The 26,387-nt window shown below is 42.2% G+C and overlaps 1 protein-coding gene across 1 annotated transcript in view; it reads left to right on the plus strand.

The window, feature by feature from the left end:
• Window positions 1-26,387, plus strand: part of LOC309559164 (dynein axonemal heavy chain 3-like) — a 480,621-nt gene that overhangs the window by 166,122 nt on the left and 288,112 nt on the right. Inside the window, exons 15-17 of the mRNA XM_082262311.1 lie at window positions 22,345-22,543; window positions 22,882-22,990; window positions 25,923-26,036. Coding sequence (XP_082118437.1) covers window positions 22,345-22,543; window positions 22,882-22,990; window positions 25,923-26,036 — 422 coding nt within the window. The remainder of the gene's footprint in view (window positions 1-22,344; window positions 22,544-22,881; window positions 22,991-25,922; window positions 26,037-26,387) is intronic.

Below are 26,387 nucleotides of genomic sequence, written 5' to 3' on the forward strand. Positions count from 1 at the left end.
CTAGGCCGCTGGTGCTTGCCAGTTCACCAGAAAGTTGAGTGGCACTAGTACCGACACTCTGCTGCATATGATTACTCCTCATACTGACCCCGATTCTGACAGTGAGGTTTCCCCATTGCTCTCATCTGTCATGCTCAGTATCATGTAGGCCTCTTCACTAGTGTGTCTCTGTTTGGAAATTTTGGCCAATAATTTTATAGGTACCTAGTGTGACTCGCATGTAAAAAAGCACCTGGTTGTCAAGGACTGTTTGAACCACTACCAAAATATTTAACTGCTAATGCTAGCAGAGATCAGGCCTGACTCTGCTAACATTGCGGTTTAATGTGCTGTGTACCGGAGGTGACAGTAATCTGCTGATACTGCACTTCTTGGGGAATGGGCAGAGGAGCTAAACGCAGGTCCTGGCAGGTGTCGGGGCTGATCCTGCTAATGCTGCATTTTCGGAACACTATGCTAAACTATTTGGGATGCTAGTATAGTTCTGATCAGATCAAAGATATTGATGTTCAGACACTATACTAGTAATTGAGGTGTTAAGTGTGTGTGTCACTGGCAATCAAAGGGGTAAAATGTATTACTAAATATGCAGCGGGCAATCTGACACTATCCTGTATTGATGTTAACTAACATAAACGCTAACTGATGTCATCTGTCACACTAATACAGTGATCAGAAAAAAGATCTGTACACTATATTAGTAACACTGTGACAGGGCAATGAAGGGGTTAACGGGGGGGGGTTTGGGGGTTAAATCTTTATTAGGGGATGTATGGTGGGTACCCTAAACCGATCTGGGACTGTCTCTAACTACCATCTTTCATAAATCCATGCTGTCTGTTGCTTAAAATATTATTTTCCATCAAGAACTTATCTATGTGGTCTTCCCAGAATGTGATTATGAGAAATATACCTTTTTAGCAGAAAAAGTAATTGTTCAGTTTTGCTAAAATAAACAGCTTGTAACTTTAGCCAGTGGGGTTGTCTTATTCACAGTACGTAACAACAGTAAAGTCTTTCAAACAAAGGCAGTTTTTAGGAAACAAATAACGGGACAAGGTACCACCATCTAAGTGTAGTTTTTTATTAAAGCAAATGGGTAAAAAATATGCACTCACTTGGATAAAAACAGAGATAGGCACATCTGTCAGTCCTGTGGGTATTTGCAAAGTTCATCATGGAAGTGTTGCGAGGCCATGCATAGTTTGTCGCAGGAGGCGGCTGGGTTCATGGACGCCAGTAGAACCAGCTTGGAATGCAGCGACTTCAAAGTAGTCCCTGCACTTTGATGTTATTTGAGGTCCATAGACTTCAAGATTACACAAGCATTGCTTCAAGTCCAGCCAAAGTCGCTGCAAAATCGCGTGACTTTCAGGTCGCCCAAGTGTGAAAGGGGCCTTATACAACATCCTCCAAGCTTTCTTTAGCTTTACCTGGTAGCTTCCTTGACGAACTCGGCAGATGCCCACAGATCTGACTGATGTGCCTATCTCTGTTTTTATAAGTTAGCAAATATTATTTTTTACCGGTTTGTTTTAATAAAAAATCTACACTTAGATGATGGCACCCCCTTGTCCTGTTATTCTTTTTACAGTGAACAAGCACAGAGGATCCATAGGGGTACTGTATTCATCATTAGGAGTGTCTGTCTAATTGGGCTGCTTATTTAGTGAACTATTTTCTTGGACCCCCCCCCCCTACTCAACTCTTGAGTCATACAACTGTTATATGTTTTTCTGTAGTTGTCTGAAAGATAAAGTATGTAATGCAGTATAGTATATCCCTCGATTATACTGAAAATTTAAAGAAGTACAAAGTGAGAACACAACCGTATTAATTAAAATTTGAAAGTATGTGTGATAGAAACCAGCTTTTAAAATTATGTAAGCAGGATGGATCTTTTTCACACATTAGAAGGTGTGATTGCAGAAAACATTTGTGTGGATATAAGCACATTTGACAGAATATAATTAAAGTATAACATTAAATTACATGATCCGTTCCTTTGTATGCCTTCTTGAAATAATTACATCTATAGATGTGATCTTTAACATGACCTTACCATAATGTACAGCTACTTTACTTTGCATAAAAGCCTTTAATTGATTATTTGCTTCTAAAGTGCCATTAAAGTCTCTTTGAAATTTAGCAGTGTATACCTAAAAGTAACTTTGATTTTGGGAATTATAGGTAAGCAATTAGCCATACAGTATTTTCACTAAACTATATACTATATGTTTTATACCAAGCCATACAATCAGTCCTCGGAGAGTAGTACACAACTAAAGAAAGTTCAAGAAATGTAAAGAAAAAAAAATCAGTGAGGTTGTGTCTGGTATGGAGAAAACAAACTTGTTTTTCTCAGAATCCTAATGTCTTGGCCTAGGTTTTGGCAGCAGGAGACAATGCTTGAGACAGGAACACCTAGGAACAGCTCAAGCAGATTTCCCCTGCACCTTTTTCAGTAAGGCAGAAAACAAACAGTTTTATTGCTTTGGGTAGTAAGTCCATATCATAATTTTTTTTTTTTTTAAATCTGCTTGTTAAAGGAACTAACTAAACTCATATCAGTTCTTGATTAACAGGGCCTCCCCAATATGTGTTTTGCCAGACGGCAGCCTTTTCACCCCAGTATCAGGCACTCACAGCAGAGACAGTGATTTCCTGGATCAGTTGACTCTTCGGCTAAGCCTTGGGGAGCTGTACCTGGACCCTTCCAATAAGAAGATGCAGGGCTCACCTGTAATGTTTCTTGGGACAATTAATCCTGTGTTTAGCGCTCACCTGGGCCTATGGTGCAAAGCTTTGAGTTAGCCACAGTATGCTATACAGGTCCAGGCTGGTGATACTCCTGCCTGCTGTAGCCCTGTCCCTGAAGACATAGACATTCTATTCCTACATTGGCTCCTTTTTGTACCACTTTGTTGATACCTTGCAGGGGCTCTCCCGACCACTGCAACAGTATGTTACTAGGACTCAGCCCTCTTCTATGAAGCCTGTAATTCCCCCTTCAAGGCAAGTGAAAGTATGGGGACTGCAACACCTCATGTGTACTGACTCCTCTTATTGAAAACCTTGAGACCTTTTTTCTTAAGTCAGGCACCTTTATGGCATGGCCAGAACACTTTTTCAAATCTTTATCATGACTGAATGGCAGGATTGAAACACTTTTTTTTACAGGTCCTTATGGCCTTTGCACACTTATGGTCTGCGAATGTACACTGGCCACCGTGCTGCCACACCTAAGCTTGCAATGTGTGGCTAGGCATCCCTCCTCCCTCTCCCACTCTTGAAGTGACACATCTACCTGCTCAGAGGCCTATGTTGACCTAGTCACAGACTGAATTAACCACCTCTGCTCTGCAATTGGCTTTAGGATGCTCATATGCATATGTTGGTATGGGGGTCTAGGGTGTCCTAGTTAAAATGGCCAATTACCCTTCCTGCCCTGCAGTGTGTCAATGAATAATACTTTTTGGGACAGTCTCTCTTGTGTATTGTTGTGTGGCTGTCTAAGGCAACTCAGTCATGAAGGGCCTTTGAACCCTTCTGTTTTGCTGTTGGTCTGTGAGAAACCCTTATAGGTGTTGGCTCACCTTCATAGTGCTGGTGTGGCAGCTTAGGGTGTCCTAGTTAAAATAAGATGTTGACCTTTACAGATGTTCTGGGAGTAACCCTTGTGGGTATGGTATTACTCACATACTGTATGTATAATGACCTGCAGGCTCTGGGTGAGGGCAGCCATTGACCAACTGTACTATGCAGTCAGTTGGTAGGTAACTCTTGCTTGTACTCTCTCTCCTACTTATTGAATGGAAGTTTGGGTGATCTAGTCACAGGCAGTCATTTATTTCTGTTGCTCTGCAGACAGTTTGTGAGCAACCCTGGTCGGTATTGTCTTCCTACATGCTGTTCATATGTTGAGCTAATGTGTCCTAGTTTCAATCGGCCATCAACTGCTGCTGCTTGCAGTTGAGTAACGCTTGATGAAAAGATCTCACTTATTTATTCTAATTCTAATCATAGGGGTCACAAGTCTTCTTCCTCCTAATCTGGCAGCATTGAAGATATCTCACTGTGCATATAATCACTTGCACTTTATATAAATAAGGGGTCATTTATGTATCATTTTTTTTGCACATACTAATTTCCTATTGTTCACCTTGCACCTTTTTTCCCCAGTGAAGTATATTTACACCTTGTACAGGTGTTACATGGTTGCACATATTACTTTAATATTTATTACTGGATATATATATATTTATTATGTCTTCACCCTCCGCTTATTAAATTTTATATTCATATATATTTTTTTATAATACATTATATTTATTTGTTTATTATCACCGGTTTATTTATTTATATATATTTTTTACTACACCTCCCACAAGCCACTAGTGTCACCACTGTTTATTGGGTTTGCACTTTATGTAATTTAGTCACCTTACTGAATTTGATTCAATCAGGTCACGACACTAAGCACTTTATGTTATACTGTGATATTGATGAGATTTCTTGTGGTTTTATGGTGCACATTTTTAATCAATTATTGATGTGGTGATATATTTATTTATTAATTCTTATGTAGGTATACATACTGTTCACCTTGATTTACCTACTAGAGTGTATCTATTTTCAATACAATTTGGCAGCGCCATTTTCCCTACCCTTGTTTATATGTATCTTTGATATAGCCTTTGGCTATATTTTAGGGAGGCAGCAGCCTTCTCCCCCCTTTTTCCCCCTTATTTCCATAGCGCAGGACCTTCTTTACATTTATGGTCCTTATTGTAGCACCCAGGTACAATGGAATGGAATGCCCAAGTTCTGTATAAGGTTGAAGGTTTAAGACCCTGTTGAAGGCTGAACAGAGAGGAAGCATTTCATTGGAAACAAACTGATCATTTACTAGCCAAGGTTACTCAGACTCAATGGGATTGCAACTTCATTGGACATATTATATTTACCTCTGGGGATAGTTTTCATGATACTCTAGATTTCCTAAATTAACTCCATTCCTTCTACTAACAGGTATATTGCTTCAAAGCATGATACAATCAACAGCTTGCTTTTAAAGCAGATCTCCTTTCCAGTAATTACTACCCCTGATCGAGAGAAGTTAGATGCACCCTTTACATTGGAGGAATTTAGGGAAGGAGTGAATTCACTTCCCACAAACAAGGCACCTGGCTCTGATGGCCTACTGGCCAAGCTCTATAAAAAGTACCATGATGTTCTGTTCCCCGATACTCTAAATGCTGCCTTCAATATCACCCAAATCCCCACTTTCATGTAAAATGTCACTTTAATTGTAATTCCTAAACTAGGCAAATGTGTGACTAAGCCCCAGATTCTCCTATCTCACATTCAGACTCTACAGTCCAGGAGGCAACTGACTCTTCACTTTGCATGTGGGTGTTGGGCCTAATGGTGTCCTCCCTTGAGGCAGTTTCATAGTTAATTTTTTTTCTCTAGACTATTGCAACTCTACATTCCAGCAGAGTTGGTCAAAAGGGTGCAGCCTCCAAATGTCCCATATGCCTGACCAGCAGAACCAAACTTTCCCTGGCTTGGTGTGGCACAGATTTGGCAGTGAAATTGGGAAAATCATTCCTTCTTTAATTTACAAAAGTACTCACAATGGATATCAGCCCAATAGGCTAGGGAAAATCCCTAGAACTCAATTTTCATTTCAACCTCTCAGACAATGCCACAGCAGTTGCACGCATAAACCATCAGGTTGGAACCAATGGTCTTGCAACTCCCTGATTACTGGTTGAATGGAAGTTTGGGTGATCTAGTCACAGGCAGTCATTTATTTCTGTTGCTCTGCAGATAGTTTGTGAGCAACTTCTCCTTATTCAAGCCTTGGCTGACTCACATATCCAGGGTGGGGTAAATTGGCACATGGACTTATTTATCTGTCAACTTTCTGATTCTGGAACACCAAAGGGTGTTCTAGACCTCAGTCACCGGCTTGAGCAGATTTGTCACCAGGTCTAGGGATCCTCTAGTCTTTGCAGTGGATGAGTTGACAACTATCCTCATCCACAATTCTTTCTTGCCTACTTTGCAGGATCCAGACAGAGGGCATTTTGGTTAACCTCATTGCACTGAAATGGCCTAGGGGGACGTGAGGCTTGTGCATACTCAGATTTCTTTTTTTTGTTTACAAAAGATTTTTATTAGAAAGTCAATGTAACAAACATAGTACAAACCCAATACAATGTAGGGCAAATGAATATGAGTAGGCAAATGGAATTGCAAATTTATCCAGAATACAATCAAGTCATTGCACAGCAATTCAAAACATGTAAAGTGCCGATGGTAGAATACACTGGAAATTGTCAACTTGGAGATTCAAGCATACTCAGATTTCTGGCAGCCCCCCCCCCCCTTGGGCATTCCGGGGGGCAGTCCGCATCTAGCTTCTTATTTGTCTTTGTGATGTGGCTTTGCTGTTGACAGGATTATCTTGATTTTGGTCATCCCTACACTGTACCCACCTGCCAATTTGTAAATGCCTGGTATGGGGTTTCCCTAGAGACATTAGCAAGCAATTAAAAATGCATATTTCAGCCAAGATTATCTAAAGGTAACCATCTACTAATAAATCAAATTATGGCCCTCTTAGCTCTCTAGGTCACTGGGCTTCTTGAAGCAGATGAATACAGATCTCCATTTTATTATTAGCTAGAAGAGAGTTTGGGCCATGCTGAATTAATGTATTGTAAGTGATGATTTGTTTACTGTCCACAGGACAAAGAAGTAACAATTAATAGGCTTCCTTTCCAAATAAAGAGATAAAACATTGTGAAATAGTACATATTTTACTGTAAAATTAAAAATTAGAAGCAGTCACAAGGGTCGCATTGCCCACTCATCAGGAGTGTAAGTGTGCAGGCAAGTCTGAAAATAAATTATTGTTGTAATATAAACATGCAGGATTGGTGGCTATTGGAGTGTGATTACTCAAAATAGAACCCATGTGGGGGAGACATCATACTCCCAAATATAGCCATGTCATTGTGCTTAAAACCAGTGCTTCCATACGGCGGCGGCCAAACAGTCCGACATGGGACCTGAGGGGGCAGGATCCAGAGGCATAGTGCTCGACTCAAGGAGAGCAATGATATTGTGTTGTAAGTATATCAATCAAACACACACCTGGCCAGTTTTTAAATGAAAAAGTATACACGTGAATAAATAAACAGCTACTTCCTGTAGGATAGCAGCCAACAAATAATAATGGTCATGTACTGTATATTAAATATATCAGAGACATGAATATGGACCAGGGAGTGAAAAGGAACATCCAAAGGGTGAGAAAAAGTACCCAGGTAAATAAAAATAAACCAAGTGGATGAGATGAAAAGATTTGCTGTTAAGCTGAGTAAAAGCTAATAGAAATGAATCACCATAGAATACACGTGAGGTGGTAAAATAAAAACATGAGAAAGAAAAAAAAAAAGAGAGAGGAAAAGGGGAGAAAAAAAAGAGGTGTAAAGTGAATGGAAAGTGCTGTGAGAAAATGTAGCAAAGTGGCTGTGTGCTTACCATATAGAAATGAATGCTGTTGTTAGGTATCCACCCTGTGTTCAAAGAATTGGGCTGTCTGTGATCACACATCCTCACCTTAATTTTTGTCTGTTTCAAATATAAAGCACTTTTCTTAGAGTCCACAAAGGGGGCTTAGTTAGCATCTTTAATATTGCATGGTTGTAACATAATACAAATAGGTACCTTGGCTAATTGTGGTTTTGAAAATGATAACACGTCTTGAAGAAATACAAGCCCAAAATTCAGATCATCTCTATATTGTTTACTTAATAGACAGAAGCCTGGAGCATCTGTCAGTTCATGAACAATATCTTTCATTTTACAGCGCATTTAAACTGTAGCCTACTGCATACTGTGCAGTAATGTGAAATCACTGTTAGGTGTGAAAGAAATAGATGAGTTTGGTGTCATATGCACTCCTGCTGATAATGAGAGTTTTCTATTGTGTGGGTGTATAGGCTGGACTAGAAAGATTTTTCTTTCCAAAGGTTTAAATTGTTTGCATGGCTCACCTAGTATCCTCCAATAAGCTAGCGGTGGCGTGTAAATATTCAGTACTGTGCAAAAGTTTTAGGCAGGTGTAAAGAAATAATGTAAATTAGGAATGCTTTCAAAAATATATATTTTATTTGTTTATTTTTATCAATTTACAAAATAAAATGCAAAGTCAGAGTCAGGTATATGATTAACCATTTATACCAGGCAGTTGCTAATGATCATCAATTTCATATGTAGCTTGAAACACAGTCATTAACTAAAACAGAAACAGCTGTGTAAGAGACTTAAAAACTAGGTAAGGAACAGCCAAACTCTGCTACTAAGGTGAGATTGTGGAAGACAGTTTCATGTCATACACCATGGCAAGACTGAGCACAGCAACAAGACACAAGGTAGTTATACTGCATCAGCAGGGTCTCACCCAGGCAAAGTTTTTAAAGCAGACTGGGGTTTCAAAATGTGCTGTTCAAGCTGTTTTGAAGAAGCACAAAGAACCAATGAAAATCACCCGCTTTTTTTCTACTTTCACTCCCGATAAGGATCCTGACCTTTTTGCGGGCCCACAAGCATCCCAGAGTAGCCTGTGTTACCCTCTTTTCCTGCAGACTGAGAGGGGAGGCTCAGAGTCCTGAATGTGTCCAAATGCTACCTGGCTGTGCAAAGTTCACAACTCACGATGCTTTATGTGACCTCTGATACCCCCTTATGGGTGTTTCTAGAAATCCCCCACTGTGCCCCTCTCCCAATTCCGTCGCTTTTGTGGCTCCCCCCAAAATGTCTCCTCCCCTGCTTTAGCCCCCTTATGGCCCATAGTTTGTACCTCTGGGACTCCGTCTGTTACTCGGTCAACTTAATGTCTCCCTTCCTTCCACTTCTCCCTCTCCTGAACAACCCACTCTTTCCACCGGCTTGGACCAACCCCATCCTTTGTCTGGTGGCCTGACAATGGCTATTCTCAGGTCCACCACTTCCTGGAATGCTGTACTTTCCATCTTGGGCCTCCATCTGTGAGACTCACAGCGTGACCTCTGCAGAGTCGTACTACTACCTGCAATTCCACCACTGGACTTCTGCCCTCCGTTCCAGTGCCAGTTGCCTTTTTACACATCTCTCTTGACTCACCTGGAGTCCGGGGCACTATCTCCTCCATCTACTCCTCCTTAACTGTGGGGGGGTTTTCTCATTATCATCCATATGTTTCCAAATGGGAGCGAGACCTAGTGGCTATAGACTTAGAGCACAGGAGTAATGCCTGATCAATTGTAGCCAAATGTTCTTTTAACACAGTCACCTTGGAGGCAGCTTACAAGGTCCTCTTTCTCTGGTACTGGGTCCCGGCCTGCATTGCTCACTCGAACACGCCATAAAGTGATAGATGTTTCAGGGGCTTTATCCAACATGAGAACTATATTAGGTGGTCTTACCTTAGATCAGTGGAATTCTGGTCAAGGGTCTACAGCCACCCATCAATGCTTTTTCACGTTCCTTTCCGCAAGGATGTTTGCCATGCACTCCTCCATTGCCCCCTTCCAGACCTGTTCTCCCACCAACAGAAGTTTGCCTTGAACCTTTTCATAACTGCAAAGCACACTATTGCTAGGGCCTGGAAGAAGCCCTCAATTGGGTTTGCAAAGGTGAATAGCATCTTAACTACCCTCATGATCCACGAGAAAATGACCAGTATTCTCGACGACTCCCACTCCAAATTCCTCAAAGTGTGGAGTACAGGGTGGTTGTATGCTCTCCCCATTCTCCCCCTGAGCAGTCTGGGTATCCCAGACCTCTGCAAAATACAGTTCAGCCCGCAGGTACATTCTTCTTCTCTTGCTTAGTCTTGTCTATTCTTTTCTTCTCTTATAACTATTTCTCTGCCTCTCCTCCTCTATTCCCTTTTCCCTCCCAACCCCCCTCCCTCCTTGTGGGTGTTTCTGCACTTGTGCTTTGATTAACCCACAAAAAGTGTGCTTCTTCTATATTTACATGAGCTTTAACTTGTTTTTATCCCCTGTGTGGGACTTATATGCTCGGCTTGTACTTTGTTTTGTTATTTTCAATAAAAACTATTGTGCCAAAAGAAGCACAAAGAAATGGGCAACATTGAGGACCAAAGATGCAGTGGTCAACCAAGGAAACTTAATGGAGCAGATGAAAGACACATCTGTCACGTACCTGATAGGAGACTAAAATGGTAAGGTTGGCCTCTCTTGTATCTCCCCGGGCCCCACTGAAGGTGAAACAGAGGGTACTGAGGGACAAGAGGAACACGAGTGCCTGCATATGTCGATGGGAGGACTTGCGGAGATGCGGTCCCAAGGAGACCGGTGAACCAATGGATCAGGAACAGTAGTAATGTTCAAAGGTCCAGCTCAGGTTAAAGGGGCACTCCGCTTACACTGTTGGTTCAAGATGTGCGGCTTGTCAGAGCTCTCAGCAGACTTAAGGCAGGTACAGCAGACAGCCAAACATTCACATGAACAGGACAGGAAGCCAGGATCAGAGACAGAATCGTGGTCACAGGAATAGCCAGGGTCATCAACAGACAGGCAGCGAGATACCAAATCATGAGCAAAGCGAAGCCAGGAATGGAGACGGGTCAGTATTTAACAGGTCAGAAGCAGAATCCAAGATCAGGTCAGGAGCAGGCCTGCTCAGCAACAAGCGAATAAAACAGGATAAACTCAGGACACAGAGAATAGCTGAAGATCAGTCAGCACAGAACATAGGTATGTGCATCCTTTAAAAAGCCTGTCTTGCACCAAAAGGAATTGTGCATTCGTGTGTAAATTTGTACGCGCATGCGAGCTTCTGGTAACCGTTTTGTGGGAAATAAAATGCACATGCACACATCTGCACACCAGACATCTCAATGGGATTCCCTGAAAACATCATACACCCATCTTACACACATCTACTGTCTGGCTAAAAGTGGTCTCCATGGAACAACTGTGGCAAAAAAAGCCATACCTCTGACGTGGAAACAAGGTTAAAATTCAAAATATTTGCCTGTAGCAGGAGGCAATTTGTTTGCCGAAGGGCTGGAGAGTGGGGCAATAAGGAAAGTCTGCAGGCAACAATGAAACATGATTGTGTGACATTTTGAACCAAATAGTGAACTCCTTTAAAAATGGTTATTAACCTAATTATGTGACACCATCCGAAGTGGTAAATCAAATAATAAACTCAAGTTGATTAGTTGAGTTTAATATTTGATTAACCACTTTGGATGGTGTCACATAATTATGTTAATAACCATTTTTGATTGAGTTCACTATGTGGTTCAAAATGTCACACAATTATGCTGATAATTTTTTCTATGATTGATTATCACAATTTTTTGGATAGCGCTACACATATTTATATTTTATTGTTTTGGATTTTCTATAGGTCCATGTGTGCTGCTTTCTCTTTTTTTTCCTTTAAAAATATCATCACAATATTATACCACTACCTTCTTAGCGCAGAAATTTACCCACTGTTAAAACAATGAAACATGGTGGAGGTTCCTTGCACATTTCGAGTTGCATTTCTGCAAATAGAGACAGTCAGGATCATTGGTGTTCTCAATACTGAAAAATACAGGCAGATACTTTCCATCATGCCCTACCATCAGGGAGGCGTGCGATTGGCCCAAAATGTATTCTTCAGTTGGACAAAGACCCAAAACATACAGACAATGTAATTAAAAACTATCTTCAGGGGGTCGTGGTTCGGACATGAGCGAGTGAGGACGCATGGACCCACAGCTCCTCGCAGACTGACACTTCTACCGCTTACACTGGGGACTCAAGCAGCTTTTCTGGGCCCCCATTGGGATGTCTCAATTCCATAAAGCCCATTCACCTCCACGGGGCTCCGCAAAGCTGAACAAGGGCTCCATAAGCATCTTCTTCAGTGATGGAGGGCGGCCCCGTGGCGAGGCCTCCAAGATGGTGCCTGGCCAGGACAGAGGACCTGACACAGCTCCAACAGCCCAAACCTCAGTACAGCCTGCAATCTCCCCAATTGTATTGCCAAAACTGGTAAGTGAGTCAGCCCCACCAGCCTCCCCTGGCTCCTTAGTCTCACAAGGCCAGGGCTCGGACATTTCAGAGCTCCTGGGGGACAGAGACCTAAAGCAACATATACTGGCTCTCCCCACCAGGGATGACCTGGAGAGCTTTGTATGCAGAGTAGAGAAGGCCTTTAAGCAGGACATTAAACAACTACAGGAATACACCACTCAGCTAGGCACCAAATTGGAAACCCTGGAACAGAGAGTTTAGGACACACTTCCAGCTATATCCCAGCTTAGGGACAAAAGGATCAAGGCCCTCCTTTGACAGCTTGACAATTATGAGAACCATAGTCGCCACTCTAATGTCCGCATATGCAGGTTACCTGAGGCAAAGACAGCAGAGGACATTGTCCCCACACTGCAAGGCATTTTCAGGGAGATTCTGGATCTTTCTCCTACTCATACAGTGGAGATTGATAGAGCACACAGAGCTCTCAGACCCCCCTCACAAGATGCTGCAAACCCCAGGGACATTAACTGCAGGTTACACAGGTTCACGGTAAAGGAGCAAGTTATGCAACGCATGCGCAAGTGCCCTTTCTTTGATTTTGTTAGTGTACGTTTGTTCTTTTACCAAGACTTGTCACGTCGCACCCTGATGCAATGCAGAGCTCTTCATCCCCTTTTGGAAACTCTGCGAGAGGCTGACATCACATATTGTTGGGGGTTCCCCTTTAACCTTCAGGCTAAAAGAGAAGGCAAGTCTTCCTCACTTTCTCTCTCAACTGGGCCTAGATCCTGTGGACTTCCTGGACTTCCTTCCATTATACAGATGTGCAACTTCCTTTGGCATCAAACCCTTGGCTTCCTGCTCAGCCTGAACGACGTTCACAGGGCTGCAAAAGCTCTTCATCAAACACCTCATCTAGGGCTCAGAGTGGTAAAAACTGATGCTCCCTAGGCTCCCTAGGCTCCTGGAACTTTTGCTCTGAGGTTACTCCTGACCCATTTCAGCTTTGATTCAGTGTAAGGACAATCCAGTGGCCCATTTGACTAATAGGAGGTGACTGTTATCGCCCCCTTTTCTAATTTACAGTAAGTTAGCTTCTCCATTACCACTACTGTGTGTCAGCAAGATGGCCACAGTTCCTCCTGGATAATCCCCTTTTAATTTATTTTCTGCGGAGGATGGAGGTTCTTCTCCCCTTTTTTCGCTAACTTTTCTTATCCCCAGTGTCATTTCATTCTTTATATACTGCGGGGACTGGGAAACACCTTGTTACACATGTTCAATCACACTTCCTACATAGGATTACCCGGTTTGGGTACGAGCCCGGTTTTGGGCACCATGCTTCACGCAGGTGGCTCCTTGCATTTCGGGGGGTTCCTGGGGTCAGGCATGCAGCTGGCCAAAGGCCCTGGGAGGCTCATTACGGCTTCTGTTGACCTTCTTTATTGGATACTTTTTTATGTTATATTATTTGGTACTTATTTTCTTTCTTTCATGTTTTTTTAATCAGATCTATAGCTGCTCACACTTGGTTCAATATCTCAACTGGTCTCAAATGGACAACTAGCCTCTGACCCAATATGGCAATGGTTAAGGTAGTGTCATATAGTGTTCGTGGTTTATGCTCTCTCAACAAATGTAGCAGGCTATGGCTGAAGCTAAAGCACATAGAGGCACAGGTACTTTTTCTGCAGGAAACACATTTCACAAATGCTTCTATTCCTAAACGACCCAATCACCTTTTCCAACAATGGGATCTGAGTAACTCACCAACACTGAAATCTCGGGGGACAGCTATTACCATCCACAAGAGTTGCCCCTTTCAGCCCATAGCCCATTATACTGACCCCCAGGGATGTTATGTGTTCTTGAAAGGTATTATCATTGGACAGGTTTACACATTCGCAACCTTGTATGCCCCAAACTCACAACAGCTCTCTTTTATTGATATAGTCTTTGACAAACTGGCAGACTTCTGAAAGGGATGCCTAATCTTGGGAGGGGACTTTACTGTCAGCCCTGACCCTTCTGTGGACACTTCGGCAAATCGCTCAACACATTCCTATGCTTTCCTAAAGCATTTTCGCAAGTCCCTTTAGAGACATGCTTTGTTCGATTGCTACAGGGCCTTGCATGCGTCAGAGAGAGACTATAGCTACTCTTCCGGTGTTCATGGAGTATACACTGGAATAGATCTGCTATTTGTAGGCCAAAGCACCTCAGACCTACTAGCAGACTCCACCATTGATCAGATTACTATCTCTGATCATGCCTCCGTGACCTTATTGCTTACATTACCTCATATGGCGGCCAAATCCTGGGCGTGGAGTCTTAACGAAAACCTCCTGGATGACCCTAGGGTGATTTCGGAGGTAGAGGAGAACTATTCCCACTATTTTACCAAGAACACTAATGGGAAGGTCAGTGATGGTACACTGTGAAAGGGTCACAAGGCTGTGGTACAAGGCCCCCTTATTGCTTGGGGATCGAAGGTGAAGAAGGAGAGACAGGCAGACTTTCAGGGTGTTCTCAGAGCACTGAAACAAGCAGAACTAGAACACAAGCATAGGGCAGATCTGGAAGCGGTCCGTCGCCTGACGGAACTACGAGCGCTCTTCTCCAAACTGTTGGATAGACGAATTAGACTAAGATTACACTGTGTAGCTCATAAGTATTTTGAGCACAGTAACAAATGTGGAATAATGTTGGCAAGAGCTCTCTGGAAACACCGTGCATCCGTATATGTCCATAAGCTCCATTCTTCCTCAAGTGAGCCAGTACAACATAATGCAAAATTTGCGTCACTGTTTTGTGAATACTATGCAGCTCTATATAATTTGGATTCCAGTGATTCACATGCAGATATAGCACAAAAATGAGCAAACATTGAAGACTATCTCTTCTCATCTGTTTTCCCCAACTTGCCCTCTGAGTGACAGGTGGATTTAGAGACTCCCATATCTCAGACAGAGCTGTTGGCTACACTGAACTCTCTCCCTGAAGAGAGTGGCCCAGGACCTGACAGCTTTACGAAGGCTTATTATTTAAACGTTTTTATGTGGCTCCAGGCTCCTAGGTGTGCCTTCTTCAACTCCTTAGCTCCTCTCTCAGGGAATTTCACTGGCTCACATCCCTGTCCTCCCGAAGGACGGAAATGGATCATACTCTCCCCCCGATCTCATTATTGAACACAGATCTAAAGCTGTTTACTAAAATCCTTGCCAATCATCTTAAATACCTCCTCCCAGAGGTGGTCCACCCTGACCAGATAGGCTTTATAGTAGGTCGAGAGGCTTGGGATAACGCCATCCAGGCTTTACAGCTAACTCATTGGGTGTGTGCATGCGATCCTCAGCCTCCCTATCTGATCCTTTCCAAAGATGCTGAGAAGGTGTTTGATCACGTGGACTGGGGGTTCCCCAATGAGGTACTTGGGAAGCTAGGTCTAGGCCCTCATATGTTGCGTTTGACAACTATGCTGTATACATCCCCTGACTGCTCAGGTCAGGGTGAATGGTTGCTTATCATCGGTGTTCCCTATCCGGAATGTCACGAGGCAGGGGTGTCCACTCTTGCCCCTCTTGTTCGCGTTGGTGTTGGAACCTCTGCTCAGAAAGATACAAGCTAAACAGAACATCAGAGGGGTCATCGTAGGCTCTGTGAAACATATGCTCTCTGCATACGCAGATGATGTTCTTTTTCATGCGGTGGACCCCACTGTCTCGTTGCCTAACCTGATGGAGGAACTGGCGGCTTATAGCCGGGTGTCAAACTTTAAGATCAACTATGCCAAATTCAAAATCTTCCCTATTATTATACCTCTGACCCTGTCCTCAGCTTTGAAAGGGGCTTTCCCTTTTACTTGGGCATCCTCCTCCATGCGATACCTAGGCATCCAACTCACTGGGAGCTTAGACGCTCTGCACACACACAATTATATTCCCTTAGTTAAAAAGATTCGACTAGACCTACAATCTTGGGATAATGTGACTTTCACATGGGTTGGTCGTACAAACATCCTAAAGATGTCAATTCTCCCCGGCATACTGTTTCTCCTGCAGATGGTACCTGTCTTCCTGCCTAGGCGCTTCTTCACGGAGCTCCGGAGTCTTTTTTTTGGATTTGTGTGGAGAGGCAAAAAGCCATGTTTAGCTATGAAGTTGCTACAGTGGTTTAAGCTAAATAGAGGCCTGGGTCTGCCTAACGTTCCTCAATATTACCAAGCAATAGCTCTGCAACCTGTACTCGACTGGAAATTCCATGTTTCCTCTAAATTATGGGTATCACTGGAAAAGACTATTGCAGGCTGCAATCTGTCGTATGCTCCCTGGGTTCAGTTGGGGGACAGAAAGCTATCTGATTGGGTGTCACCGTTGAACACCCCTTCGTTGAAACTCTGGGATAGACTGAACAGATCTTTAACTTTGGCTCCCCCAACATCCCTGGTAGCTCCATGGGTTTCCTATGGTTTACTCCTGGTGACCGGCTGACCTCTCTTGGAACCTGGGTGAGTGACGGCATTGTCAACTTGGCGTTTTTCGTAGAAGGCCATACTATAATCCCACTTATCACCCTTAGGGAACATTATTGCAGCTTCCCCTTTGATTTCTGGAGGCACCCCCAGCTTGCAAATTTCATTGTTTCAAAACATCAGGAATTGCAGATCAGATCCACCCTTATGGAATTTGAATGCCCATATTTCATTAGAGAATGGGAGCGCGATCTACAGTGCGAGTTCACTAAAGAACAGCTGCAGCATTTTTACCAAATGACACATTCTAGCTCAGTGGAGTCCAAAGCGCAGGAAAATATTTATTAGTTACTATCTAGATGGTATTGTGTACCCACGACTCTTGTCAGAATCTGTCCCTCGATCTCTGATCGTTGTAGGAGGGCATGTGGACAGAGGGGAACATTTCTCCACATATGGTGGAACTTCCCATTAGTTCAACCCTTTTTGGGTAATAGTTCATAAACATATGTTGGGTGGCCTTGGGATAGACCTTCCCAACTCTCCGATACATTTTCTCCATCACATCCCTCATATGCCTCTTTCTCACTATAAACGTAGTGCTCTCCTTCACTTTCTCAGTGCTGCCAAGCATCTTATACCAATCCACTGGAAATGCTCACATATCTCGAGTGAAATAGAATGGCTCGGGAAGGTGGGAGAAATTATGGAAGCAGAGGAGTGGCTCGCCACTTGTAGGAATACCCAAAAAAGATTTGAATCGACTTGGGCACAATGGAAAGATCACGCCAGGCTTGACCTCAGTCACTGTTAAAAATCTTTCAGTTACTGAACCAAATTAGCTATGAACCAGGTGTGAGCATCATGACCATTGCCTTATCAGGTGATAAGAGCCCGATCACCAAGTCGTTTAATATTGTTAGAGCCTTGTTTGTCTTATGATCCCCATGTCCAAAATGTGTGGGCTTTCCACTCCTCTCCCAGTTGTGGTAGGAGTTGTGTCTACAGGGGCCTAATTCCCATGACCGAGGAGACCTCCCTTATACTGACTAGCTCAGATACGACTCTCAGCATTCACCTGAATTGCAAAATATAACACCTTTTTTCTATCTTTTCTTCTCCTCGCCTCCTCTTGCATGCTTACCTAATTGTTGTTTCTCACTTCTTTTACATTATTCTGTTTCTCTATATCAGGTAACAAGTGCTGGAGGCCAATGGAGAGAAGGCTTCCCTTGCAGCTAAGTTCCAAACTCCCCTGGAGGTGAGACAGGAGGAGTTAGGCCCAAAGTCGCACAGGTCGCCTGCAGAGTTGCTTGCAGAAAGGGTTCAGCGATACCTCTGGTGTGCTGCGGGGTTACTGCAGGCAGGTGGCACCTGTGAGATGAAGCAGGTACTTAGAATCGCTGAGACAAAGGGTAGATGATTCAAGCCAAGATTTGGTGCCAGGTGGGTATCAGATAAGACAAGGTCAAGTGGTAGCCAAGGTCTGGACAGGTAGGCAGAGGAGATCCGTTAAACAAGCCGAGGTTAAAGTCAGGAAGCGAGACAGAGGTGTACTAAGCTGAGTCAGTAACCAGGAATCACAGGAAACAGGAAACACAGGACGTTGGTAGAAGCTGAAGATCAAACAGCACTTAGAGAAGGGCTGGCTCCCTTATAAAGGCCCAGATGAGGGTCTGATAGAGATGTTGGGTCCTAGAGCCCTCCTGCTATTGGTGCCCTGACACTCTACTTAATACTTCTCATTGCACTTTCAAGGTGATTTACAAAGTGTACTGTATCATATTGTAGCACTACCTTGCTGTTTAGTGTCTGTTCTTCCACACTGCTTTGACCCTGTGAACCATCCAGCCCTCCTGACACTCTAGGTTCAGACATAATATACAGTGGGTACAGAAAGTATTCAGACCCCCTTAAATTTTTCACTCTTTGTTATATTGCAGCCATTTGCTAAAATCATTTAAGTTCATTCTTCTTCCTCATGAATGTACACATAGCACCCCATACTGACAGAAAAACACAGAATTGTTGACATTGTTGCAGATTTATTAAAAAAGAAAAACTGAAATATCACATGGTCCTAAGTATTCAGACCCTTTGCTCAGTATTTAGTAGAAGCCCCCTTTTGATCTAATACAGCCAGGAGTCTTTTTGGGAAAGATGCAACAAGTCTTTCACACCTGGATTTGGGGATCCTCTGCCATTCCTCCTTGCAGATCCTCTCCAGTTCTGTCAGGTTGGATGGTAAACGTTGGTGGACAGCCATTTTTAGGTCTCTCCAGAGATGCTCAATTGGGTTTAAGTCAGGGCTCTGGCTGGGCCATTCAAGAACAGTCACGGAGTTGTTGTGAAGCCACTCCTTCGTTATTTTAGCTGTGTGCTTAGGGTCATTGTCTTGTTGGAAGGTAAACCTTCGGCCCAGTCTGAGGTCCAGAGCACTCTGGAGAAGGTTTTTGTCCAGGATATCCCTGTACTTGGCCGCATTCATCTTTCCCTCGATTGCAACCAGTCGTCCTGTCCCTGCAGCTGAAAAACACCCCCACAGCATGATGCTGCCACCACCATGCTTCACTGTTGAGACTGTATTGGACAGGTGATGAGCAGTGCCTGGTTTTCTCCACACATACCACTTAGAATTAAGGCCAAAAAGTTCTATTTTGGTCTCATCAGACCAGAGAATCTTATTTCTCACCATCTTGGAGTCCTTCAGGTGTTTTTTTAGCAAACTCCATGCGGGCTTTCATGTGTCTTACACTGAGGAGAGGCTTCCGTCGGGCCACTCTGCCATAAAGCCCCGACTGGTGGAGGGCTGCAGTGATGGTTGACTTTCTACAACTTTCTCCCATCTCCTGACTGCATCTCTGGAGCTCAGCCACAGTGATCTTTGGGTTCTTCTTTACCTCTCTCACCAAGGCTCTTCTCCCCCGATAGCTCAGTTTGGCCGGACGGCCAGCTCTAGGAAGGGTTCTGGTCGTCCCAAATGTCTTCCATTTGAGGATTATGGAGGCCACTGTGCTCTTAGGAACCTTAAGTGCAGCAGAAATCTTTTTGTAACCTTGGCCAGATCTGTGCCTTGCCACAATTCTGTCTCTGAGCTCTTCAGGCAGTTCCTTTGACCTCATGATTCTCATTTGCTCTGACATGCATTGTGATCTGGAAGGTCTTATATAGACAGGTGTGTGGCTTTCCTAATCAAGTCCAATCAGTATAATCAAACACAGCTGGACTCAAATGAAGGTGTAGAACCATCTCAAGGATGATCAGAAGAAATGGAAAGCACCCGAGTTAAATATATGAGTGTCACAGCAAAGGGTCAGAATACTTAGGACCATGTGATATTTCAGTTTTTCTTTTTTAATAAATCTGCAACAATGTCAACAATTCTGTGTTTTTCTGTCAGTATGGGGAGCTATGTGTACATTCATGAGGAAGAAGAATGAACCTAAATGATTTTAGCAAATGGCTGCAATATAACAAAGAGTGAAAAATTTAAGGGGGTCTGAATACTTTCCGTACCCACTGTATACACCTTTACGTAATGCACTGACACAGTATGAATGAGTTTTAACTTTTACTTAAAGAAAGACGTGCAGAATTATGTCAGTCAGCTAAACCCCGGATAAGTCACCAGAGTTCTGCAATACTGACATCAAAATAATTAGGGAAACAGAATGTTATAACCTCAAAAGATATCACTAAACACAATCTTCTATAATATGCAAGTAAATCTTCTCAGTTATATTCTCAGACAGCACTCAAACTAAATAGGATCTCTGAGCTGACCTATATCCTGTGTATCCCAATGAGAGATATAGTAACAGGAAAACTAGAACGTGTCCCCTTAAAGAATAACCATACAATAATGTCCCCCCTTACAAGGCCTTGCTATATTCTTCACCAGCAGTTGGAGCTCATATAAAGCAATTCCCAATGTGGCTTGATATATAACAAAGGAAACAGGATGATAAATTGTAATCCTAAAAGATCCGGTATCTGCTTTAGTGTCTGTGTTCAGTGTAATGAGAAAGTGTAATACTTGCAGTCTGGACCTGGAGCAGGTACCCTCTCACCAAATCCTGATGTCCGTCTGTGAGGGCCCTGGGGAACAGGCTATGCAGTCTTCCATGCTCTGTGGTCTGAAATAGCTGCTCTCTGCTGCTTCAGGGTATTCGGCCGACCTCCACTCTATCAGAGTTACTGCTAAGATGTCTGCACTGCAGCAATGGACATCCGTTATGCATAGGCTGAGATTGCGAGCGGGTCAGGCAACGTGCAGTAGGCCACAATCTGCTGTCTCTCTTACTACACAGCAGACAGATGTGCACACAATGTGTCCCAGGAGCAAGAGGCCTCAAGTCTGTTTAGCAGATACGTTTATAGTTCCTCCATTGCCCTCTTTGCTTGCTGGGAAAGGCAGTTTCTTGAGTAATCCAGCCACATGATCATCACCCTGGCACTCTTCCAGTCTCTGTAAAATGATGATCTTATCCTGAAACAAATGCTAGAGGGTAACAGAGACGATCCCAAGGGACAAAAGATAAGTCTACATATTTAGAACATAGTAGTCTGGTCCCGGCTACAATATGTTTTGAAATATGATGAAAGGTGGATGCCCACGATCACCTGGCTTCAGTTTTTATATATGTGTTGGAAACCAAATAGAAAAAGATTATGTAAAAAAAAAAAACTATCTTCAGTGTAAAGAAGAACATGGAGTCCTGGAAGTGATGGTTTGGCCCCAACAGAGCCCTGATCTCAACATTAAGTCTGTCCAGGATTACATGAAGAGACAGAAGGATTGCAGGCAGCCTACATCCACACAAGATCTGTGGTTAGTTCTCCAAGATCTTTGAGACAGTCTACCTGCCACATCTCTCAAAAACTGTGTGCACAAGCACTGGGTGTACCTTGGAGATTTGATGCTGGGTTGAAGGCAAAAAATTGTGTATTCTTGTAATCGTATGAAGCAAACCATGATAGTATTATGTTCACGAGTTGCTTTGATACTCCTTATCAGTTGCACAGCTCAACACAGGCTCAATTCTAGAAATGTTCTGAATGCACATAGAAAACAGTTGTCAGAAAATGTAATTTTGCTACATTTCAATAAAGTTTAGAAAAAAAAGGTAGACAGTGCCTTGTTATGGGAACAATGCAAAGCATTGCCCTTCATCCCAACACCCTGCACACATTTGAGTGTGGGCTGAATGAACAATATTTTTTCCTCCACTTTAACATGCATCAAAGCGAAAGCAAAGGTGAAAGTTAACAACTTTAACACTAAAAAACAGTCACGTTTAATTCATATGATGACAATAAAAATAAACCATTGCTCCTGCTCCAGCACACCTAGAAGTGGTTTAGGACCCATGCACACTACACCACACTGCGCTGCAATGGACACATTTTTGCACATTGAAGCGCATTGTTTTAGCCAGTCCATTCAAAATGAATGGGCTGTAATGCTCCTCAACATACAAACAATTATAGCACCCTATATTTTTTCAAAGCAGCACAATACACATACAATGCATTGTGATGTCCAGGTTCATTGGGATACCAATCAAGTATAATGGAATTGCAACCCATCCACATGTGTACGGTGTGTTACCATGCAGTATGGTAGCACATACACTTCAATACATGTTACCACAAGATGTAGCTTTGAATGAGCCCTTAGTTGGACCCAACTCCTGTGGGCTAGTGATGTACATAACAAATGATGGGTACTATATTCAAATGCAATATTATGATGATTTGCAATGTGATTTACAAACAGGCAACATAATAATAGTGTGCAATTTTCCACAGCTCGTGATGTTGTTGCAAAGCTGGCCCAGGACAAGGTGACTGACCTAAATGATTTTCAGTGGATCTCCCAACTGAGATACTATTGGGAAAACCGAGACGTCATGGTCAGAATGATCACTACTGAAGCCAAGTATGGTTATGAGTATCTTGGTAACTCCCCGCGTTTAGTGATAACTCCACTCACTGATCGCTGCTACAGGTATGGATGTGAAATACAACTGAGTGTCAGGTGTTGCTAAAGTAACCCCAGTAATTGGAAAAAAATGGAGTATAAAGAAGTTTAATATTATGAAGTAGTTAGACTTTTTACAGATTCAATAATGAGTTATATGCTATACCTAAAATGATTCTTTAAGCCCATTCCCTCCTATCAATGCACAATGAATTGTGTTCACTCTGACATGCAGGCTTGTTTGCTCTAGCCATTCCTTGCCTTTATTTTCTAAAATTACTTTGGATATTTCAATCATCATTATTAAAGATGATGACCATGATGAGAACTTCAATTTTATAAAATATTTCTTGCCTCTGCTACAGAACATTAATGGGCGCATTGAAGCTAAATCTTGGTGGCGCACCAGAGGGTCCAGCTGGAACTGGTAAAACAGAAACTACAAAAGATCTTGCTAAAGCACTGGCCAAACAGGTAATCTCCTTTTTTACAAGTAACTTTACTGATCAATCTGTTTAGTTTTGGGCAACCTGCAACCCATGTATGTTTCTTCATATAAATGTAGCAAATATTTGCTAATTAGAATAATTTCACTTTCCTGTTTTGCCATTCTGTCATCATCTTGTGACTATTCAATTTGTATATTTATTCTTTCAATATCATCCTAATTTAGCTATAGGCTGGGTGACTAAATAAGTCCGAGATATATGCTTAAAGTGGTTGTAAACCTCAAACATGAAATATGAGCAAAGCATATCCTTCTATAGTGTGTACTTGTCTCAATTAGGAGATTTCCAGAGAAAAAAATGGCAGACATAAACAGAGGCTAGAAGCGATGTCATGACATCGCTTCTGGCCTCCATAGATCATAGAGATGGCAGTCTCCGGCCAGCTTTGTGGTAACCCACCGCCACTGCTGGATCAGATCTTGGACTCTATGATTACATGGGGGAGCCCAAAAAGGCATTAATGGGTGGCAGGGGGAAATGTCCCCTCCCACTGCCTGTAAAAGCCATTCAGCGTCTAATTAGCTGTTAGGGTGGCTTTTATGTTCGAGGGAATCGCCAGCTGAAAAGAAAGATACTGTATCTGGATGGTGCCTGTAGCTGCAGGCATTATCCATATATCTCCACCTCAAGTCCAGGGCATTATATGACATCCTATGGGTGGGAAGTGGTTAAAATCAACAATGCAGTGAAAATCCATATAAGTTTTGTTTGAACTTATTTGGCTTATTTTGTTTGTTTTTCATTAGTATATGGTTTAGTAAAGAGTACTAATGATATGCAAGTACAAAAAAACATTCCAGCTAACCATATTTAAATTACATGAATTTAGCTCAGTCAGAACAATGACAACTAAGTTGATAGCAAGGGTGCACCGAATTAGAGCATTACCCAGAAAAATGTTATTCCAAATAAAAACGACAATGGTTGTACTCACATACAAATGTTGTATATTTAGCAAACCACAGCAAAGACAGATGCGAAGAGTCACCCTCAGGTCAGAAGTTAAGAACTCGTATTGCTGGAAGACCAGGCGTTGTTTGGAATGGCTGATGCGTTTTGAGGGAGAATCTGCCTCAGTGCCAAAGTGATGAATGACCAACCTCTCCTCACAACCTATATATATACATATATATGTGTATATATACTGTGTATATATATATATATTTATATATATATATATATATATATATATACACATATACACCCACACAAATGCATGTCCAGCTATGCCAGCCCACAAAGGTTCCACCCCCTCCAGTAACTGGGGGACAATAAGTGTGTGTTTGGAAAAATGTTACTGTGCTTTCATGTGTATTACAGCCGATGTATATATACGCCAACTAGTTTACCTAGAAAGTACTATAGAGATGCACATTTCCCTTCATATCAGTTACTGGAGGGGTTGGAGCCTTTGTGGGCAGGCATAGCTGGACATGCATTTGTGTGGGTATATATATATATATATATATATTTATTAATATATATGTATATATATATATATATATATATATATATATATATATATATATATATATATAGGTTGTGAGGAAAGGTTGGTCATTCATCACTTTGGCTCTGAGGAAGATGGTTTTTCCCTCAAAACGCATCAACCAAAAAAGGGGATTCACTCCAGAAATAAAGAGATTATTCTTCCACTCTACAAGACTCTGGTCCGGCCACATCTGGAGTATGCTGTCCAGTTCTGGGCACCGGTCCTCAGGAAGGATGTGCTGGAACTGGAGAAAGTCCAGAGAAGGGCAACAAAAATAATTAGGGGAATGGAGGACATCGGCTATGAGGAAAGACTACAAGCACTGAACCTATTCTCTCTGGAGAAGAGACGCTTGAGGGGGGATATGATATCAATGTACAAATACTGTACTGGCGACCCTAGCATAAGGAACAAACTATTTAGACTAAGGGAATACAATAAGACACGTGGCCACTCACTAAAACTAGAGGAAAGGCGGTTTAACCTTAAAGTGCGTAAGGGGTTCTTCACTGTAAGAGCGGTAAGGATGTGGAATTCTCTTCCGCAAGCAGTCGTATCAGCGGGGAGCATTGATAGTTTCAAAAAAACTATTGGATGGACACCTTAAAGACCACAACATACAGGGGTATACAATGTACGGTTAAAAGCAAACACACACACATAGGTTGAACTGGATGGACTTGTGTCTTTTTTCAGCCTCACTAACTATGTAACTATGTAACTATGTAACTATGTAACCATTCCAAACGCCTGGTCTTCTGGCAACACCGGTTCTTCACTTCTGACCTGAGGGTAACTGTTCACATCTGTCTTTGCTGTGATATGCCTATACACAACATTTGTATGTGAGTACAATCATTGTTATTTTTATTTGGAATAAAACATTTTTTAGTAATGCTCTAGGTCGGTGCACCCTTCTCTTTCTATTATCTTACAGTTCTAATACTGATATCCATCACCCATTGTCCTAAGGAGGGTAGCAAGACCGTTGGCGTAGAAAGGAGCTGTCTGTACTACACATCCCCAGGCCTACCACCCGAGCGCAGGAGAATTTTTTTTAGAACAATGTCAGCTGCCTGATATAGCTTATTGTATTTTGCATTTTTTTTTTTTTTGTCCTTGCACATATGAATTTGTAAATTCACGTAATTTATATCCTGTATACAATATGTGATATCTCTAACACCCCTGTTATATTACACTTCAGTTTAGAAATATATCCAAAAGACATGTATAAATCAATACAGCATTACATACATTTTACTAATTGCTTTTAGAAAATTAGATGGCATAGCAGATAGAAAGATAAGAACAGTTCTATTCAATTTATTTAGTAAGGTGTTAATCAAAAGTTAACAGCATGATAACATTACACAGTCTTGTTTTCTTTTGATTTCCTACACAGTGCGTTGTGTTTAATTGCTCAGATGGCCTTGACTATAAAGCTATGGGTAAATTCTTCAAAGGTCTAGCTCAGTCTGGAGCGTGGGCATGTTTTGATGAATTCAACAGAATTGAGGTAAAAATTCAAAGCGAAAATGTGCTAAATTAATATTGTTTATAAATGTTTGCATTTATAGGAGCAGTCTACTAAACAGGTTTAAATAGAGCAGAGAATAAGTTGGGTTTGCAAGTTTTTATCATCTTCATGATGTTAAACAGTTTGAGTTCTCTTGTCATGCGGCTTTGGACATAATAAGTCACACGACAAAGTCACAGCCCATTGTTTGCATGTTCAGATCGGTGTGACTTAAAGTCGTAGCAATTTTGAAAAGGTGCCTGCACTACTTTGGTGTGACTTTTGATGAGAGTTTTGTCCAGAGAATGTAAAGTCGGATCAAGGTTGCACCAAGAATCGCATCAAAGTCAC

This window comes from Pelophylax lessonae (assembly GCF_965119305.1).
Source record: "Pelophylax lessonae genome assembly, chromosome: 6".
Classification (NCBI taxonomy): Eukaryota; Metazoa; Chordata; class Amphibia; order Anura; family Ranidae; genus Pelophylax; species Pelophylax lessonae.